This window comes from Hakea prostrata, chromosome 1, assembly GCF_041222555.1.
Source record: "Hakea prostrata isolate BN-2017 chromosome 1, UWA_Hpros_2, whole genome shotgun sequence".
Classification (NCBI taxonomy): domain Eukaryota; kingdom Viridiplantae; phylum Streptophyta; class Magnoliopsida; order Proteales; family Proteaceae; genus Hakea; species Hakea prostrata.
The window spans coordinates 4,188,974-4,210,148 of NC_142600.1; the positions used below are offsets into that span (position 1 = coordinate 4,188,974).

The 21,175-nt window shown below is 37.0% G+C and overlaps 4 protein-coding genes across 4 annotated transcripts; 3 read left to right on the top strand and 1 right to left on the bottom strand.

Moving 5' to 3' along the window:
• Positions 1 to 2,792: 2,792 nt before the first annotated feature.
• On the top strand, positions 2,793 to 4,328 carry LOC149026791 (putative beta-D-xylosidase 7). The gene is made up of 2 exons (XM_089145803.1): positions 2,793 to 3,555; positions 3,742 to 4,328. The coding sequence occupies exons 1-2, from the start codon at positions 2,793 to 2,795 to the stop codon at positions 4,326 to 4,328; spliced, it is 1,350 nt and encodes a 449-aa protein (XP_089001929.1).
• Positions 4,329 to 8,603: 4,275 nt separating this feature from the next.
• On the top strand, positions 8,604 to 12,112 carry LOC149026792 (putative beta-D-xylosidase 7). The gene is made up of 6 exons (XM_089145814.1): positions 8,604 to 9,053; positions 9,184 to 9,498; positions 9,727 to 9,896; positions 10,029 to 10,126; positions 10,575 to 11,339; positions 11,526 to 12,112. The coding sequence occupies exons 1-6, from the start codon at positions 8,619 to 8,621 to the stop codon at positions 12,110 to 12,112; spliced, it is 2,370 nt and encodes a 789-aa protein (XP_089001940.1). The 5' UTR covers positions 8,604 to 8,618.
• A 2,241-nt stretch (positions 12,113 to 14,353) lies between these two features.
• On the top strand, positions 14,354 to 18,683 carry LOC149026793 (putative beta-D-xylosidase 7). Its single transcript, XM_089156269.1, has 6 exons — positions 14,354 to 14,862; positions 14,980 to 15,282; positions 15,587 to 15,756; positions 15,892 to 15,989; positions 17,020 to 17,784; positions 18,000 to 18,683. Exons 1-6 carry the CDS (start codon positions 14,428 to 14,430, stop codon positions 18,584 to 18,586), a joined length of 2,358 nt encoding a protein of 785 aa, XP_089012395.1. The 5' UTR covers positions 14,354 to 14,427; the 3' UTR covers positions 18,587 to 18,683.
• Positions 18,684 to 19,249: 566 nt separating this feature from the next.
• LOC149026794 (annexin D8-like) lies at positions 19,250 to 20,762 on the bottom strand. The gene is made up of 4 exons (XM_089153658.1): positions 20,693 to 20,762; positions 20,226 to 20,377; positions 19,895 to 20,113; positions 19,250 to 19,798 (listed from the first exon to the last, which is right to left on the bottom strand). Exons 1-4 carry the CDS (start codon positions 20,760 to 20,762, stop codon positions 19,250 to 19,252), a joined length of 990 nt encoding a protein of 329 aa, XP_089009784.1.
• Positions 20,763 to 21,175: the final 413 nt, after the last annotated feature.

Below are 21,175 nucleotides of genomic sequence, written 5' to 3' on the forward strand. Positions count from 1 at the left end.
TTTCCCAATGGTTCGGATGCGATTCACCCAATAACTTGTATTTCATTTTTCACTAGAGCTGCCGGCTTACAGATATAAGTTTAGACGTGCATAGGTAACAGATTTTATCAATTATGTTTAAGAAATGCAACCAGAAATTCAGCAACTAAGCTTGTAGCCTCGTTGATGGTATTACTACTATTATGGCTGACTTTGTGGTTGAAAACCCTCAACATTAGGATCTCAAGTGACCTACCTGTTTTAGAAGTAAAAGCATTGTTAATTTCTTTAATGTTGATCGTAGAAGCTTTGATGATTATTATGAAGAACTTATTTGAATCACCATTCTGTAGTGTTTTTCGTCACTGCTTTCCAAAATATCTTTCGAGATACCGGATGCATCTGATAAAAATTGAAATATCCTTTCAAGAAGCTCCATACTTGCTCGGCTTAAGTGATTCCGATAACTCATGGCCATTAGAGTTGTTTATAGGAGACCTAAAATGGCCTTAAGTTGTATGGTGCTTCCTTGGCATATAGGGGATGATATCATGGTCTTCTAATCCACGGAAACCCTACTCTCCATTGCATTGTTTGACATCACACTTTCGTAACATCAACTTGTAGTAAATATAAAGAACCCTAATCATCTAAATACACCCTACAATTTTTTGTTGACAAATAAAGGAAGCTCTACAATGATCTAGGAACTCACCAAGTATGTCAAATCATGTTGTCAACCATTAAAACTGAGTCACATGATAATGTCCAAAAGATTTACAAGAAGCACATAGACCTAATATAATCTGTGTCTTAGCTAGATCTAGTTGATTGACCACTAAATTGAATCTAGTACTCATATGTTTCTGTTCAAGTTGAGGGTTTATGGAAAAAACGATAAATCACAATGGATTAATTGGTTATTAAAATACTGAGATAAGACTACAGGGGTAATTAACCTAGTAAGAAATTGATATCCATAATGAAATCCGAATTCAAGTTTTTTTTTTTTTGTTGGTAATCTAATTTAAATTCAAGTTAGACCCTACCCAATAGTATTTCAATCAACCATATCCAATAGGATTGTGCTTCTCTAATATATTTCCACAATATATTTAAGAGTGAACCCTATCTATGAGTATCAACAAGATGAACCTGCTACTTTCTTAAACATGCCATGAAAGAATGAGATTTTATTTTATTTTTAATTTTTTTTCGCTTAGTTTGATTTGCATTCATGATACGATTAGATGTTTGCCCCATCATCACGAGTATATTTAACAACTCACATCAAAAGTGCCAATGTATTTGTAAATATATATTTTACTTATTTACCTTAGAAAAGTTGCTCAGGATAGTAATGATTGACATTTGTTATTGAAGAAATCACGAGTTTGACGCTCTCTATGGTATATTTAATAGTCTTCACCACATCTAAAGATTTCAAAATTTATAAAGTCACAAAATCAACTTTTAATAAACACATTTTGGAAGAAAGAAATAGGACAGGTAAAGTATTAGTTTCCTAAGAGGATGCAATATTGGACAATATTTACAGTCATTCGGAAATAGAGATTAACCGACGTGAGAGAAAAAAACAAAAGAAAACTATGATAGAATTGATTTTAACAAACAATATAATTCTATATTAATCTTTTTTAGTCGATAATTCTATATTTATCTGGATCTTAATGATAATCATTGAATATTGTATACACAACCATCTGTGAATTTTCAAGAAATTGTAAGATTCAGAAAGAATCAGGGTGGCAGTGGCCAATTGTTTTTTGGCATTTTATTTTATCTTTGGTAAGAAGGTGCAATCTTATCTTGACATCGCCAGTCACGTCAGAACCAACTACTTATAATGGAAGACCAACCCAGTCTAGCGTTTTCATGTAGCTTTTCCTTTCCGAGTCTCCCTTTTTACTTGAGTAGTGAGGAGTGAGCAGAGCAAGAGAGGCTAGGAACTCATATCCCATCACCATCACCATTTGAGATGTTCAGAAAGATGAGAGTCGACAAAGAAGAGCCTCTTCTCTTCTTCATTCTTCAACTTCTGCTGCTCGTATTCCTCTTCTCTTTTTCTCATCGAATTGGAACTTGGTCAACACGTTGCACAGGTATCGTTGCAGGATTTAGCAGATACATACCAACCACCATTTGAGAGATGTGTCAAAGACGGCAAAGCTAGCGGGATTATGTGCGCTTATAATCGTGTGAATGGAGTTCCAAACTGTGCAGATCGCAATCTACTGATCGAAACAGCAGGACGACAATGGGGTTTTCATGGGTAACCTAGCTTGTCCCTTTCATTGAATAATTAATATTTTAGTATTCCTGCAAATCTATTTCCAAGAGGAGTTTCAGATTAAAAATATAGAGAGAGAGAGAGAGAGTATGGTCACTTTTGCGTCTGATCAGGTACATCGCATCGGACTGTGATGCGGTTTCGATCATCCACGATGTTCAAGGATATGCCAAAGAACCAGCTGATGCGGTAGCAGCTGTTCTCAAAGCTGGTATTTTGTCAATCTCTTGTTGTTATTTGTTACTAATTAATAATTAAAGAGGGCTTTTTGGTCGGGTTCACCACAATTTTGAACACGAATTCAAATCGTATTTTTCTGCTTTCGGAATTGCGTGGATTTTATGACTCATGTAGTGTGAACAGAGATTCTCTTAATGAGTCGTCAATTGGTCGGTTTTAAATATGACAAGGAAGCTCTGTGTCGATTTCTTTCTCCTTCCTGCATTCTTTTCATTTTTGTTGTTGTCTTGTGCTCTAACTAGTGAAAAATGCGATTGCAGGAATGGATGTCAACTGTGGTTCCTATTTGAAGGAACACACCAAATCAGCAATTGAACAGAAAAAAATTAAGGAATCTAATATAGATAGAGCTCTCCATAACCTCTTCTCTGTCAGAATGCGGTTGGGACTATTCAATGGTGACCCAAAACAACTACCTTACGGCGATATAGGTCCTGAAAATGTATGCTCCCGGGAACACCAGGATCTAGCCCTTGACGCTGCTCGTCATGGCATTGTCCTGCTAAAGAACTCTGATAAGCTACTCCCACTTCCAAAAACTGAATCTATTTCTCTTGTTGTTATTGGCCCAAATGCAAACAATGCAACAACTCTAGTTGGAAACTATGCTTCTGCTCCATGTAAATCAATTACACCACTCCAAGCATTGCAGTCCTATGCCAAGAACACTCAGTATGAAATGGGTTGCGACTCTGTTGCATGTTCTTCAGTTTCGATAGATAAGGCTGTACAACTTGCAAAAACAGCAGATTACGTGATTCTGATTATGGGTCTGGATCTAACTCAGGAACGGGAGGAGTTGGATAGGATGGACTTGGTACTCCCTGGACAACAACAGACTCTAATCACCAGTGTTTCCAAAGTTGCAAAAAAGCCAGTGATCTTGGTGCTCCTTAGTGGTGGTCCTGTTGATATCTCATTTGCAAAGCATGATAAGACAATTGGAAGCATCTTGTGGGCTGGTTATCCAGGTGAAGCTGGTGGAGTTGCACTCGCCGAGATTATATTTGGAGACCATAACCCAGGTATATCTTCTTAACCAATGTTCTTCTTTGGATAGCAGGACGATTCGATTAGCAAAGAACCATAAAATCCTCAAGTCCATCAACAATAAAAATGCATAAACAGAAGAAGAAGAAAACAGTTATTACACCATTTGATTCAAGAGATTCATCAGATGAATGAGCTGACCTATATCTTTTGTCATGTAGGGGGAAAGTTACCTGTCACTTGGTATCCACAAGAATTCACCAAAGTAGCAATGACAGATATGAGGATGCGACCTGACCCAGCATCCAATTATCCTGGAAGAACTTACAGATTCTACCAAGGAAGTAAGGTGTTCGATTTTGGTTATGGCCTTAGCTACTCAAAGCAGTCTTATGAGTTCATCTCTATAACCAAACAAAAGTTCTACTTAAACCAATCTGCCAAACCTGAGGCAATTCAGAAATCAGATGCTGGCCGCTACGTTTTTGTGGCAGAGATGGGGAATGAGCTGTGTAAGAGAATGAGGTTCTTGACTGTGATTGGGGTTACAAATCATGGGCCAATGCCGGGTAAACATACAGTGTTGCTATATCTAAGGAATGCAAAGCTCCAACATGGTAGCCCAGTAAAAAGTTTGGTTGGATTCCAGACCTTGCACTTGAATGCTGGGCAAAAAAATGAAATCAAATTTGCTTTAAGCCCTTGTGACCACTTCAGCAGAGCTAATGAAGGTGGTTCTTTGGTGATGGAGGAAGGATCTAATTTCCTAGTAGTGGGAGAAGAAGAGTACCCTATAACTATTATTTGAAACTTTGGCTTCATAAGGTTTGGAACCAAATGTTCTTTTATTGTTTTAATATGCTAATAATTTTCACGGAAATAATTAAGTGTTTTTTTCCCCTTGATTTTATTTTAGGAAAGTGTTTTTCTCCAGTCACATCGGCGAGACTGAGGAGTCAGAATTCCAGGGTTTCATTCTTTTTATCTCTCTCTCTCTCTCTCTCCCTTTAAAAGGTTATTTGTATTAAACTATATTTTCAGAGTAGTGATCTCTGCCTTCTACACTTCTATAGTTCTACCCCCTCACCTTTACAAGAATATCAACCTAAAATAATTTAAAATAAAAAACTCATTTTCCTTTCAGAATAGCCAATGATCTAAATTTTGTTGTGCATTCCATTGTTTTCCCTCTCCATCAAGTTAATCAACTTTTGTTTGTTATTGCTTTAAAAGCAATCTCCCATTGATTACTATTTGGGATCTCCATGTCTTCATTTAGACATATAGATACTAAGTGAGGCTAATTCTTTCACCCTTGTACACTAAGTTGCCCTAATTTTTCCCCCTCGATTAATTAAATAATTTGTATAAGAACGTCTTGGTCTCACTATATCATCCAACCAAACCATTAGATCAACCCTTAAATCATAAGACACTTTATCAATGCCCAACTCACCTTCCACATGTGGACAAGCCTCCACGTTGGCCTCTCAATTATATTTGTGGTAGACTCCAAGTTTTCCCATAATTCAAATTCTGAGAATCCCTTTCTCATGCAAATTGCTTTGTACGGCCCCTTTTGTTGGTAACGTGTTTACCGCTCTAGTATTAACCAAAAAAAAAAATTTGTTTCAAAATTTGAAGTTCTGGAATCTACTTACTTGTCCATCTCTTCTATGAATTATTAAAGTACAGTTGAATTAACCTCCTCCCTTAGATTGGCATCAACCCTTTCTGAAGATAGAGCCATTACCAGTCCCCTCCATGCTTCTAGGGATGTGAACCCCCTTATAAGCTTGCGATAAGAGGATTAGAGTTTCTGTTGATGACATACCCCGACTTCCTTTTCTTTAAGCACTCATTGGAAGATTTCTCCTTAAAGATCCAAACCCAGATAACAAACAAACCTTGGTATCAAATGAGTTACTTGACATTTCTTACGAAAAAATCATTTATTTGATAATAATTGACTTTCTTTATATAGTAAACATGAAAATCAATGGATTGCAAATGTATTTCTTCCTTTACCAAAAAAAAAAAAAAAAAAAAAAAAAAGCAAATGTATTTCTTCTTTGTCAGATGGGATGCAGATGGATCAGATAGTGGTGGTAATATATCCGTATCCTATTGTTTTTGGACAGATTCTAATAATATGTTATCGGCTTTTGGACGGATTTAGCTGGGTTTGGATGATATTTGGATATTAATTTTTTAAAAAGATTTTTACTAAATAAGTATGAATACAAATTGAATACGAGTTTTCGACTACCTATTGACATATTTACCATTTTATTTATGTGTATTAAGTTTGAAATTTAAGATTTTAGTAATTTTCCTTTTCTCTACCCATTATAGTCTTAGATTTTCTTGAATTTCTTCACAATTGGTTTTCCTTTGTATTTATTTTTGTGAAAAATCTAAAAGGGCGTTAACATATCTCAAGTAAAAAAAATATTATAAAAACAAGAAAACAAATTCAAAAAAGTTATTTAATCCGATAATTTTATTGGACGAATAATAAATGGTCAAAAGGGTAATACCTTATCCACATTTTATTAATAAACAGACTAATTTGAATACCCCTGAATGGATATGAATGTGAATTCAAATGCAGATTTTGATTATTCCATTTACTCCCTTGTTTGTCAATTTATAGTTATTTCAAGATTGAGACTATAAGCAACGTGAGAGAAAGAAAAGAAAATATAATAAATAGATTATAAAGAAATAGTGTAACTCTTTATTAATCTCAACAATTATCCGTAAATTTCAAGAAATGGTAACAAATTAATTACAAAAGATAAAAATCGTAAAATCTAGTTTTTCGCTGACCCACTTTTCCCGATTCTTTTTTCTAGGTAAGAAATTGTGATTTCATCTTAGAAATCTATCCCACCAATCACGTCATCCTTCTTACCCGTCACTTGCGAGGACGTGAGAATCAACTATTTATAAAGACCAAGCAATGAGGATCGAGTGAGCAGAGTTCAAATTACATATAGGTCCCAAAATCTTTAATCAATTATATCTATTATTTTTGAGAAGAAATTAATTATAAATACTCCCTTATTGTTAAATAGTAAAACTAAATGATGATAGGAGAAGTAACGAGGTATTTGTAATTTATTTTCTTTCATGAGTAATAAATTTAATTGATTGCAAATTCAAGGAGTCCATATGTAATTTGCCCCCCCTAAAAAAAAAAAAGAATTGTGAACAGAGCAACTGAGATATCTCATCATAATTTGTGATGTTCGGAAAAGATGATACTCGCCAAGTGTGTCAAATCATGTTTTGAACCATTAAAACTGCAGTCACATGATAATGTCCAAAAGATTTACAAGAAGCTAATCGATCTCATGCGATTTGTGTCAAATCTTAGCGAGATCTAAGTTGATTGAGCAAGTAACTAAATTGAACCTATTACTCGTACGTTACAGGTCGAGTTTATGGTTAAAACAAAAACCAAAATGATAAAACATGGCAGATTAGATATGAAAGTATTGACACGAGACTATAGGTAACCTAGTAAGAAACTGATATCTCTCCCAATTCAAAGAATTCAAGTTAGACCCTACCTTATTTTAATCAACCATATCAAATAGAATTGTGCTCTTTTAATGTCTTTCCACTATATATTTAAAAGGGAATTCTATCTCAGAGTATCAATAAGATAAACTCAAGAGGAACCTCCCACCTTCCTAAATATGCCATGAAAGAGTGGGATTTTTGTATATATTTTTTTACTTTTGTTCGATTGCAGTCATGCTACCGTTAGATGCTTGCCCCACATCACGAGTATATTTGATGACTCACATTAAAAGTGTCAATGTATATATATATATATATATATATATATTTTGCTTATTTACCATAGAATAATTGCTCTGAGAGTAATGATCGACACTTCTTATTGCAGAAGTCACGAATTTGACACTCCTTGTTGTATATGTAATAGTCTACACCACATTTAAGGAATTCAAAATTTATAAAGTCACAAAATCAGTCCTTAACAAACACATTTTGGAAAGATAAATACAAGACATTCCTCACTTGCAAAGGTAAAGTATCCAGTTTCCTCACGGGATGCAATATTGGACAATAATTACAGTAACAATGTGATAGAGATGGAGTCACTTACAACACCTTACATGTCATGATGGAATGAAGGATTGTATGATCAACTACAAACTCACTAATGGGAGAAAGGAAGTAATAATTCTATCAAATCATGCATGTATATTGCTCATGACAGCCTAGATCTTTTGAGATCTGATGAGGAGCATTGGGTCGGGTTGGTGGGAGATGAACACACAACATGCTATTGCTACTCATGAAAGCTGATCCAATACACTTTTTGAGCATCGAAGTCATTGGTACGTTTTCTTTATCAGAGTTGAGTAATTCGAGAATCATTACCCTCTAAAAATAAAAATATATACCTAAGAAACAACCTTCATATCAAATAATTTACTTGACAATTCTTATCAAGAAAATCATTTATTTGACCCTAAACTTTCTGTGTATAGCAAACACGAAAATCAAATGGATTGCAAAGGAATTTCTTCTTTATAACCACAACCTCATCCTCATTGCCTTGTCAATTTACAGTCATTCAGAGATTGAGATTAGCCGACGTGAGAGAAAGAAAAGAAAAGAAAAATATGATGAATAGATTCGAACAAACAATATAATTCTATATTAATCTTTTTTGGTCGATAATTCTATATTTATCTTGATCTTAATAATAATCATTGAATCTTGTATACACAACAATCTGTGAATTTCAAGAAATGGTAAGAAAAAACCAGGGTGGCAGAGGCCAAGTTTTTGGCATTTTATTTTTCCTTTGGTAAGAAGGTGCAATCTTATCTTCACGTACATCTATCCCACCAGTCACGTCATCCTTCTGACCGGTCCCTTGCATGCGAGCATCTGAGAACCAACAACTTATAAAAGACCAACCCAGTCTAGCGTTTTCATGTAGCTTGTTCTTTCCCTCCCCTTTTACTTGAGTAGTGTGGAGGGAGTGAGGAGTGAGGAGTGAGCAGAGCAAGAGAGGCTAGGAACTCATATCCCATCACCATCACCATTTGAGATGTTGAGAAAGATGAGAGTCGACAAAGAAGAGTCTCTTCTCTTCTTCATTCGTCTACTTCTGCTGCTGGTATTCCTAGGCTTAACAGCTGTGAATGTGATTGTGGCTGCTGATAAGCAACCTCCATTCGGATGCAGTTCACCCAACAATGACTTCCCCTTCTGCAACGTGTCCCTACCCATCAGGCAAAGAGCGCGAGACCTCGTCTCTCGTCTCACTTTAGAAGAGAAAATACCCCAACTCGTGAATTCAGCTCCTGCGATTCCCAGACTAGGAATTCCGCTTTATGAATGGTGGTCTGAGTCATTACACGGCGTTTCCTATAAAGGAAAGGGTATGCGATTCAATGGAACGATCACCTCCGCCACCAGCTTCCCTCAAGTCATTCTCGCTGCTGCCTCCTTCGACGTCAAACTCTGGTATCGCATCGGACGGGTGAGTTATTACTACTACTGATGACCATATATGAATTACACTCTTGTTTTAAATAATTCTACTTCTCACCGTTATTCACCAAATTAACTGGGTTAACTCTGTGTGTGTGTCTGTTTCTCATCTTGCGAAGGCTACTGGAAGGGAGGCTCGAGCAATGTACAATGCAGGGCAAGCTAAAGGAATGACGTTCTGGGCACCTAACATCAATGTCTTTAGAGACCCAAGATGGGGAAGAGGGCAAGAGACACCAGGGGAAGATCCACTTGTAACGGGTAAGTATGCTGTTTCCTACGTCAGAGGCCTTCAAGGAGATTCTTTCAAAGGTGGGCGCTCCCAAAAAATGGGTCACAATCGTCGACTCCAAGCTTCGGCTTGTTGTAAGCACTTCACTGCTTATGATTTGGAGAATTGGAACGGCAACCATCGATTTGGCTTCGATGCTAAAGTAAGTATTAAACTGAAGAAAAGAAAAGAAAAGGATCCTTTCATTTTCAATTGATCTCTTGAGTTGAGGTTTTTTTTTCTTTCTTTTTTGCATTGAAATTAGAGAAAAGTATTACGATGAGACATTTGCTTTTAATGGGTTTTTTCCGTCTAGTCCATGACTTTCAGTTTCGAGCTTTTCTTGGACAGTTTCTCATCGAATTGGAACTTGGTCACGTTGCACCTACAGGTATCTTTGCAGGATTTAGCAGATACATACCAACCTCCATTTGAGAGATGTGTCAAAGATGGCAAAGCTAGCGGGATTATGTGCGCTTACAATCGCGTTAATGGAGTTCCAAGCTGTGCAGATCGCAATCTACTGATCAAAACAGCCGGGGAAAAATGGGGTTTTCATGGGTAACCATGACCGCCACCTTGTTCCTTTCATTGAATAATAATAATAATATTATTAGTGTTCCTGTAAATCAATTTTCTCGAGGAGTTTCAGATTAAATGTATACATGGTCTCTTGCGTTTGGTCTTGGTCAGGTACATCGTATCGGACTGTGATGCAGTTGCGATCATCCACGATGTTCAAGGATATGCCAGAGAACCAACTGATGCGGTGGCAGCTGTTCTCAAAGCTGGTATGATCTCTTGTTGTTATTTTGTAACTAAGAAGGCTCTTTGGTCACCATAATTTTGGATTTTATGAGTTATGACTTAATGTTAGCTTCTGTTTGATAGGATATCAAACAGGTTTTTTAGTATTCCCATGCAACCGGGATGTTAAACCGTTAGTCGGGTTAATTCTGGTTGGTTTAGTGGTTTTTGTACATCTCAGGTTGGACCTGGACTGGACCAAAATGGTCAGTGTTGGTGTTGCTCAATGTAATTGGTTGCTTCAACCATCTGGATCTGTAAAGATTTTATAACTTAAAAAGAGATCCTTCTAACCTATTAGGAGTTTAATGAGTCAATTGGTCAGATTTCAAATATGACAAGGAATTAAGCTCTGTGTCGATTTCTTTCTCCTTCCTGCAGTCTTTTCCTTTTTTAGTCTTGTGCTCTAACCAGTGACAAATACGATTGCAGGAATGGATATTGACTGTGGTTCCTATTTGAAGGAGCACACCAAATCAGCAATTGAACAGAAAAAACTTAAGGAATCTAATATAGATAGAGCTCTCCATAACCTCTTCTCTGTCAGAATGCGGTTGGGACTATTCAATGGTGACCCAAAGCAACTACCTTATGGCAATTTAGGTCCCAAGATTGTCTGCTCCAAGAAACATCAGAATTTAGCTCTTGACGCTGCTCGTCATGGCATTGTCCTGCTCAAGAACTCTGATAAGCTACTCCCACTACCAAAAACGGAATCTATTTCTCTTGCCGTTATTGGCCCAAATGCTAACAATGCAACAACTCTAGTTGGAAACTATGCTTCTCCCCCATGTAAATCAATTACACCACTCCAAGCATTGCAGTCATATGCCAAGAACACTCAGTATGAAATGGGTTGCAACACTGTTGCATGTTCTTCAGCTTCGATATATAAAGCAGTGGATCTTGCAGAAACAACAGATTATGTGATTTTGATCATGGGTCTGGATCAAAATCAGGAGCGGGAGGAGCTGGATAGGATGGACTTGGTACTCCCTGGACAACAACAGACTCTAATCACCAGTGTTTCCAAAGTTGCAAAAAAGCCAGTGATCTTGGTGATCCTAAGTGGTGGTCCTGTTGATATCTCATTTGCAAAGGATGACAAGACAATTGGAAGCATCTTGTGGGCTGGTTATCCAGGTGAAGCTGGTGGAGTTGCACTTGCTGAGATTATATTCGGTGACCATAACCCAGGTATATCTTCTTAACCAATGTTCTTCTTTGGATAGCAGGACGATTCTGATTAGCAAAGAAACATAAATCCTCAAGTTTGCCAACAATACAAATACATAAACAGCATAAGAAGAATATAATTATTCCACCATTTGACTAAAGAGATTCATTAGATGAATGAGCTAAACTATCTCTTCTGTCATGTAGGGGGAAAGTTACCTGTCACTTGGTATCCGCAAGAATTCACCAAAGTAGCAATGACGGATATGAGGATGCGACCTGACCCATCATCCAATTTTCCTGGAAGAACTTACAGATTCTACCAAGGAAGTAAAGTGTTTGATTTTGGTTATGGTCTAAGCTACTCAAAGGAGTCTTATGAGTTCATTTATGTTACCAAACAAAAGCTCTACTTAAACCAATCTGCCAACCTCGAGGCAGTAAAGAAATCAGATTTTGGCCGCTATGTTTTAGTGGCAGACATGGGGAATGAGCTGTGTAAGAGAATGACGTTCTCGGCTGTGATTGGAGTTACAAATCATGGGCCAATGTCCGGCAAACATACAGTGTTGCTATATGTAAGGACGGCGAAGCCCGAACATGGTAGCCCAGTGAAAAGTTTGGTTGGATTCCAGACCTTGCACTTGAATGCTGGGCAAAAAACTAAAATCAAATTTGCTTTAAGCCCTTGTGACCACTTCAGCAAAGCTGATGAAGGAGGTTCTTTGGTGATGGAGGAAGGATCTTATTTCCTAGTAGTGGGAGAAGAAGAGTACCCTATGACTATTATTTGAAACTTTGACTTCATAAGGTTTGAAGTCAAATGCTCTTGTATCGTTTTTAATACGCTAAAAATAATAATTTTCTTCGAATTAATTAAGTCTCTTCCCCCCCCCCCCCCCCATTTTAGGAAAGTGCTTTTCTTTATTCTACATCTTAGACCTTCCGTGAATTCAAAATTCCTTTGTTGTGCACATTAGTGCATATAGATACCAAACAATAAGGTGAATTTAAAAAGTTCAAAGTAGACTTGTAATTTTTTTGCTTTTTTAGCCTATTGTTTGGATTTACGTGCACTACTCTACACAGTAGATGATGTTTTCTCCAATGAGTAAAATCAATAGTAACAAGTAGACAAGATAAAAGCAACTTTCCTAGATATACTTGGATGTTGCAAGAAAAAAACAGCTTTCAGCCCCCCCCCCCTCCTTTTTTGGTGAATGGCTTTCTATGGCTTTCCTAGTTATTTGTTGGATAACTAAAGCAAAGAATAAGCCAATAATGAATATTTGACATTTGAGCGGGATGAAGTTTTGGTAGTCAAGATTTTCATTTTGTTGAGTTGGCGGCACAAGAAGACACGACATGCTATCCGCTACTAATGGAAACTGACGTAAAAATCCATATAGTGTTGAAGCATGTTGACTTTTGACCATATAATTCATTAGTAATAGGAGAATTTTACTACAAAAGAATAAATAAATATACTTTAGAAACAACCTTGATATCAAATAAGTTACTTGACAATTCCTACAAAAAAATATCATTTATTTGACAACTGACTTTTTTTGTAAACATGAAAATGACTGGATTCTAAATGAAATTACTCATTTGTACAAATTCTTTATCAAACTTAAGCAATTGGTGAATTTTACTACAAAAGAATAAATATATACATAAGAAACAACCTTGGTATCAAATAATTTACTTGAAAATTCCTACCAAAAATATCATTTATTTGACAAATGATTTTCTTTGTATAGTAAATATGAAAATGAATGGATTCCTCAAATAAATTTCTACTTCATAATCACATCCTCATTCATTTGTAACAATTACATTTATGAGTAAAGACTCACTCACCAATATGAAAATCAATAGACAATTAATTTACTTATTCATTGCCTTCTCAACTCCTTGAGAAAATGAGACAATGAGATTAACTATCATGAAAGAAAAAAGAAAATATAATGAAGAGATTTTAAGAAGTAGCATAATTCTTTATTAATCTCAACAGGTACGATATCTATGAATTTTTTACTAGTGGTCTGTTTAAGTGGGGTGAAATTATAATTTTTATCCTTTAAGTGAGAAAAATTATTGGTGATCTACTTTATACAAAACTCAATATAACTCATTATCTTAATTTTGTTAGTAATTTCAAAATTTGAAAGTTGAATGACAAGTTTGCCCTTAATGATGTGTAATGGTCATAATGTCCCTCTTCTATCCAACCCTTAAAGGCCTTAAGTGGGTAAAGAGATTTTCCTACATCTTTTACTACGTACATCTGGTAAAAAGGGGTGGGAGAAAAAAACTTGTGAGCCCCATGTGTAGTGGGGTGAGGGAGAAAGAAAGAAAATGATTTTGCAGAAAAGTGATAGTGGTGAGTCCCATTTTTTATTTTTCTAAACTTTTTCACAAATTCCTACAAAATTTGTGGAGATTTGAAAATACTTGGGTGAGAAAGTTGAATTGCCATTTTATCAAACAAGTTTTTTTATTATTATTCACTTTCTCACCACCTCAAACAAACAAACAATCTACAATTTTAGGATTGAAGGAAAAGTAAAAAATCTACATTTTTTTAAAGAATTTTTCTACCCCACCTTTATTCCAACAAACAAACTTAACCTAAGAGTTGAGTAAAGTTATACTTATAACATTGCTTTATGGGCATAATAATCATTTTAATTTTAACTTAATAGAATAAATTACAGTAATTTACAAGTAATATTAAATTTTATTAAAAGTGAATAATCTGTAATATTTTGCAGTTAGGAGCTAGGAGGAGAGTTTTACTTTTACCTTTACGGCTTTACCCCCAATTAAAGTAGCCACGAATAAAAACACTCGATAAAAATCCAGCGAGGTTTTTTGCCATTTTTTAGGGGTAAGAAAATGTAACCTTATCTTGGCATCTATCCCACCAATCACTCTCACCGGTCGGTCCGGTCCCTTGCGAGCATGTGAGAACTGAGAACCAACTACTGCTTATAAAGACAAAGACAGACCAGGCTGCTAGTGTACCTTCCCTGTGTAGCTTTTACTTCAGCAGTTGCAGAGCAGGAGAGCAACTGGGGTTTGAGATATCTCATCACCATTTGCGATGTTTAGAATAAAGATGAGACTCGACAAACAAGAGTCTCTTCAGTTCTTCGTTCTTCTGCTGCTGCTGGTATTCCTCGGCTTGACTGGTGTGAATGTGATTGTGGCTGATGATCAGCAACCTCCATTCGGATGCCGTTCACCCAATAATGTCTTCCCCTTCTGCAACGTAGCCCTACCCATCAGGCAAAGAGCGCGAGACCTCGTCTCTCGTCTCACTTTAGACGAGAAAATACCCCAACTCGTGAATTCAGCTCCTGCGATTCCCAGACTTGGAATTCCCAGTTATGAATGGTGGTCTGAGTCTTTACATGGCGTTTCCGGTTGGGGAAGGGGTATCCGATTCAATGGAAGCATCAGCTCCGCAACCACCTTCCCTCAAGTCATCCTCACTGCTGCCTCTTTTGACTCCAATCTCTGGTATCGCATTGGAAGGGTGAGTTACTGATGATCAGGATGGATACTCTGTTTTTAATAATTTCAAGTTTTAAGTCTAGCTAGCTCCCCTGTTATCTTTTCACCAAACTGGGTTGTGTTTGTTTCATCTGCAAAGGCTACGGGAATGGAAGCTCGAGCAATCTACAATGCTGGGCAAGCTAAAGGAATGACGTTCTGGGCACCTAACATCAATGTCTTCAGAGACCCAAGATGGGGAAGAGGGCAAGAGACACCAGGGGAAGATCCAGTTGTAACTGGTAACTATGCTGTTTCGTATGTCAGAGGCCTTCAAGGAGATTCTTTCAAAGGTGGAAAAATCGGTCATAATCGTCTCCAAGCTTCCGCTTGTTGTAAGCACTTCACTGCTTATGATTTGGATAAGTGGAAAGGCACCACTCGATTTGCCTTTGATGCTAAAGTAAGTAGTATAAACATAGAAAAGCTTTCATTTTCAATTATTTTTCTTGAGGCTTTCTTGCATTCAAATTAGAAAAATTAGGTATACCATTGAATCAATGTTCAAATCTCACCGTCAGTTTCTCAATTGTTAATCTTTTTCCACTGCTTTTGGGGGGAAATTAAGTGAGCTGGACGAGAAATAAAAGCCTTTGATTGAGGCACTTTAGTGGGTTTTTCTGTCTCCTCCATGACTTTTTGAATTTGGAGCTTTTCTTGGAGAAGTTTTTCTCATCGAATTGGAACTTGGTCAACACGTTGCGCAGGTATCGTTGCAGGATTTAGCAGATACATACCAACCTCCATTTGAGAGGTGTGTCAAAGACGGCAAAGCTAGCGGGATTATGTGCGCTTATAATCGTGTTAATGGAGTTCCAAACTGTGCAGATCGCAATCTACTGATTGAAACAGCAGGACGACAATGGGGCTTTCATGGGTAACCAAACACCACCTAGCTTGCTTGTCCCTTTCATTGAATAATTAATATTTTAGAGTTCCTGCAATTCTATTTCCTAGAGGAGTTTCAGATTAAAAATATAGAGAGAGTAGGGTCACTTTTGCGTCTGATCAGGTACATCACATCGGACTGTGATGCGGTTTCGATCATCCACGATGTTCAAGGATATGCAAAAGAACCAGCCGATGCAGTAGCAGCTGTTCTCAAAGCAGGTATGTGATGTGGCCCCCCACATAATCTCTTGATGTTACTAAATCATATTGTTTAGTCTATAAGGGCTTTTTGGTCAACATAACTTTAGCAAAAGGAACTTATTTTTCGGGAAGGAACACTAATTCAACTGGCATTTTTCGGCTTCTGTGTCGGTATTGCGCGGCAGCTTTTGGATTTTATGTTGTTTTTTTACGTCGGAACAGAGATTCTTTTACGCACAGCCCATAACCCGGGGAAAAAGGTACCATACGCTGGGTCCCACATCTAAGTATTTGTTGACCCGGCATGGGGCCTTTTTAGAGAATCGAAGCAGACCAGTTATCTATTGAAAAAAAAAAAAAGCATAGCCAGATAATTTTATATTGAGTATCCGTTTGGTAACCCATTCATAAATACTTTGATGAACTAGAAAAATGGTTCAGAACTTATTCTGTTTTGGATGATTTTTGAAATATAAATTACAATTTATGAAAATTTATGCTTAAAAGAAGTTGACGTGACAATATTTCTTTAAATGGCGTAAGTTAAGTTTTTGTTGATGCGGTTCCGTTATACACACCAGCTGTTCTTCTGCCACACTTTCCCCTCTCCCTGGCTCTGTGGGACGCCAGCTGCATTACTGGTTAACTGTTTCTGCTTCCTAAAATAATCAAAAATATTTTTGATGTTTTTGAAAGTTGAAACAGAAACACTTGATGGTTGTCAAACTGGTCTAGGCAGTTGGAATGTGAAGTGAAGCTAATAGTCTGGTTGATTTACTGGTTTTATACTTCTCCCTTTCGATTGGAAGTGGACCAAAATGGTCGATGTTAGCTCGAACTAATAGGTTGGTTCAACCATCTGGGTCCTATAAAGATTTCAAACTTAAAAGAGAGAATACTTAACGATTAGGAATTTAATGAGTCAATTGTTCAGTTTTCAAATATGACAAGGAAGCTCTGTGTGAAATTCTTTCTCCTTCATGTCTTTTTTTCCCCTTCTTCTTCTTCTTGTCGTCTTGTGCTCTAATTGTGACCAATACGATTGCAGGGATGGATGTCAACTGTGGTTCTTATTTGCAGGAACATACTAAATCAGCAATTGAAACGAAAAAAATTATGGAATCTGATATAGATAGAGCTCTGCATAACCTCTTCTCTGTCAGAATGCGGTTGGGACTATTCAATGGTGACCCAAAGCAACTGCCTTATGGCAATATTGGTCCCGAAAATGTCTGCTCCCAAGAACATCAGGATTTAGCTCTTGACGCTGCTCGTCATGGCATTGTCCTGCTAAAGAACTCTGATAAGCTACTCCCTCTTCCAAAAACTGATTCTATTTCTCTTGTTGTTATTGGCCCAAATGCTAACAATGCATATAATCTAATTGGAAACTACGCTGGTCCTCCATGTAAATCAATTACACCACTCCAAGCATTGCAGACCTATGCGAAGAACGCTCAGTATGAAATGGGTTGCGACTCTGTTGCATGTTCTTCAGTTTCAATGGATAAGGCAGTACAACTTGCAAAAACAGCAGATTATGTGATTTTGATCATGGGTTTGGATCAAACCCAAGAGAAGGAGGAGCTAGATAGGGTGGACTTGGTACTCCCTGGACAACAACAGAGTCTAATCACCAGTGTTTCCAAAGCTGCAAAAAAGCCAGTGATCTTGGTACTCCTCAGTGGTGGTCCTGTTGATATCTCATTTGCAAAGGCTGATAAGACAATTGGAAGCATCTTGTGGGCTGGTTATCCAGGTGAAGCAGGTGGAGTTGCCCTCGCTGAGATTATATTCGGAGACCATAATCCAGGTATATCTTATTAACCAATGTTCTGCTTCAGGTAGCAAGACAATTTTGCTTTCCAAAGAAACATAAAATCCTTTAAAATCTTTTCTTTTTTCTTTTTGTCTTTTTCATGTATCAAGTTTATCAACAATAAAAATACATAAACAACGGAAGACCTCACCATTTAACCAAAGAGATTTATCAAATGAATGAGCTTAACTATCTCTTCTATCATGCAGGGGGAAAGTTACCCGTCACTTGGTATCCACAAGAATACACCAGAGTAGCAATGACGGATATGAGGATGCGACCAGATCCAGCATCCAATTATCCTGGAAGAACTTACAGATTCTACCAAGGAAGTAAAGTGTTTGATTTTGGTTATGGTCTTAGCTACTCAAGCCAGTCTTATGAGTTCATTTCTGTTACCAAACAAAAGCTCTACTTGAACCAATCTGCCAAACTTGAGACAGTTCATAAATCAGATTTTGGCCGCTACATTTTTGTGGCAGACATGGGGAATGAGCTATGTGAGAGAATGACGTTCTCGACTGTGATTGGGGTTACAAATCATGGGCCAATGTCAGGTAAACATTCAGTATTGTTATATGTGAGGAAGGCGAAGCTCCAACATGGTAGCCCAATGAAAAGTTTGGTTGGATTCCAGACCTTGCACTTGAATGCTGGGCAAAGAGCTGAAATCAAATTTACTTTAAGCCCCTGCGACCACTTTAGCAGAGCTGATGAAGGTGGTTCTCTAGTGATGGAGGAAGGATCTCATTTCCTAGTAGTGGGAGAAGAAGAATACCCTATAACCCTTATTTGAAATTTTGACTTCATAAGGTTTGGACCCAAACGCTCTTGTATTGTTTTCAATATGCTAAAAAAATAATTTTCTTGGAATTAATTAAGTGCTTCCCACTTCCCCCCCCCCTCTCCCTTGACTTTATTTTAGGAAAGTGCTTTTCTTTAGTCACACATTCGACACCGAGAAACCAAAATTCAAGTTTATTTAATGGTACTTATCATTCGTAAGACCAAAGAAATCATATTCTACTCGTGGAAGAGTATGATTAATTTAAAAAGGGTGGTAAATAGAATGTATGTCCATGATATCTGTATGGTAAAAGTAGAACCTTTTATATTTGAAACTAAAGGGGTTGGAAATAGGTAAGATGATGGTATCCAATTCTACATTAGATGTCATTTAGAATATTTATCCCAAATTTTCTGATTTTCAGAATGGATGAAAAAATGGAGCAAAAAGTAAGGTATAGATGCTTATCAAGCATTTGGAAATTTGGTTGACATCCAAAAATAAGATCATGTTATTCAGTTCATTCTATGTTTTGCAACAAGGAAGGGAAAGAAAAAGATATCATAATCAACAAATTCTTTTCATGGCATAATCAAATGGTGTATTTTATTTTTCACTTAAGCTGCTGGCTTACATATATAAGTTCAGACATGCATATATAATAGATTTTTATCATTTATGATCTAGAAGTGCAACCAGAAATTCAGCAACCAAGCCTGTTGCCTTTTCGTTGGTATTACTACTATTATGGCTGACTCTCTGGTCTAAAACCCTTGATATTAGGCTCTCAAGTGACCAACCTGTTTTAGCAGCAAAAATGTTGTTAATTTCCTTAATGTCGATTCCACATCGTGTGATGATTATTCGAAGAAGAACCTCTTTGGAATCTCCATTCTGCAGTGTTCTTCGTAGCTGCTTTGCAAAATATTTTTCAGGGTACTGGATGCATCTGATAACAACTGAAACATCCCTTCCAAAAGCTCCACACTTGCTTCGCTTAAGTGATTTGGATAACTCGTGGCCATAGAGTTGTTTGTAGGAGACAAAAATGGCCTTAAGTTGTTCAGTGCTTCTTTGGCTTATAAGGAATATCATTGTCTTCTGATCTAGGGAAACCCCACTCTCCATTGCTTCGTAAAGTGTCTTGGCATCACACATGGCCATGCTTATATCAGCTTTGCTGCCATAGTGGTTACTTGACTTCACTACTGCCAATAGAATCTAAAGAGAGCAGCCAAAGAAAATTATGTCAACTGAGATGCTAATAAGATCATCTTCTTCATGCCTCCTTCATCTATCATTTAAGTGAAAGTTTACCTCTTTAAAGCCACCCTTGATATTAATGGAGAGATCCTGTTCCATATCTGAATTGTATAGAGAGCGATATGCTTGCTTGATATACTGAAGCTTTGAGGATGGACGTGTGCAAACCACCTCGATAAGACTCTTCATGTCCACATCTCCACCGATAAGTAGAGTTCTTACGATCTCAGCATCTCGAGCTTGTGGTTCACTCATATGAAGATACACTGCCCTCTGCAGATTCACCAACAGAGACATAAAACAGAATCACTGCCATTATATAAATTTTATATGATATAGGTTGATATTGTTAGTTGCTGAATTTGGAGGCAGGCTGAAAGCTTACAGCAAATGGGTTGTTTCTTTGAGCATTGTAAAGGATATTCAGAAGATCTTGGTTGTAAAGTGCAATGTAAGTTTGACAAATAAGCCTGAGCTCTTGCAAGTTCCTACTTGCAAGGATTTCCACAAGCTTTCCTTTGTCAGTTGCAGCATTGCCTGCATTTTTTTTTTTTTTTTGGTCATTGTCAAACAACAGATTAAATCCTACTAAGCAAACATCTAAGGACATTTCATCTAACAAAGAGATGGAACAATTATTAGCTTATTGGTTGCAACACTGATGCTTATTTCGAAATGCAGAAACGAAAGTTGGCTCTGTTGCTAAACCATCTTTCTTTGTGACAGAGACAAAGTGAGTCAAGACAGTTGATCCCAGAAACAAACAAATCTAATTAATAAAATTCAAGTTATTCTACAAACATTCAATCTTGGGAAGGAAGACGAGAATGATATTTCTCTGAATGAGATTACCAGAGAAGCAAGAATGAAGATATTGACAATATAATTCACATCTCTTAGAGACTTGACTACAACTGTCCATCTCTTCAAATCTGTACTCAGCTGTGTTTGCAACTGCCACAAGGTGCATCAGTTATATTTTATAAGGTTAAGATGACCTCAGGTACCACCTGAGGAAATATTTTGCTTTTCTCTTTATTTCTTTTCTCAAAGAAAGCATTATAAGCCATCAACAGGGGATGGAATAATATGTTAACTCTTTGAGTCAAGGAACATATCCTCAATTCCAATTTCGACCGCAATCTGCTTACCACACTTCACTTTCTCTACCAAACTTCCCTTTTCAAGTATTAGATAAAAGAAGCCGCTGACCTCATGCTTTCAATGATCATAGTTAAAGGGAAACTTCAAAAAAGAGATCGAATATCACTGATGTCAACCATCAATTTTGTTCTTCTATTGGGTGGAGGGGTTTGGGGAAGAAGGCAAAATTCT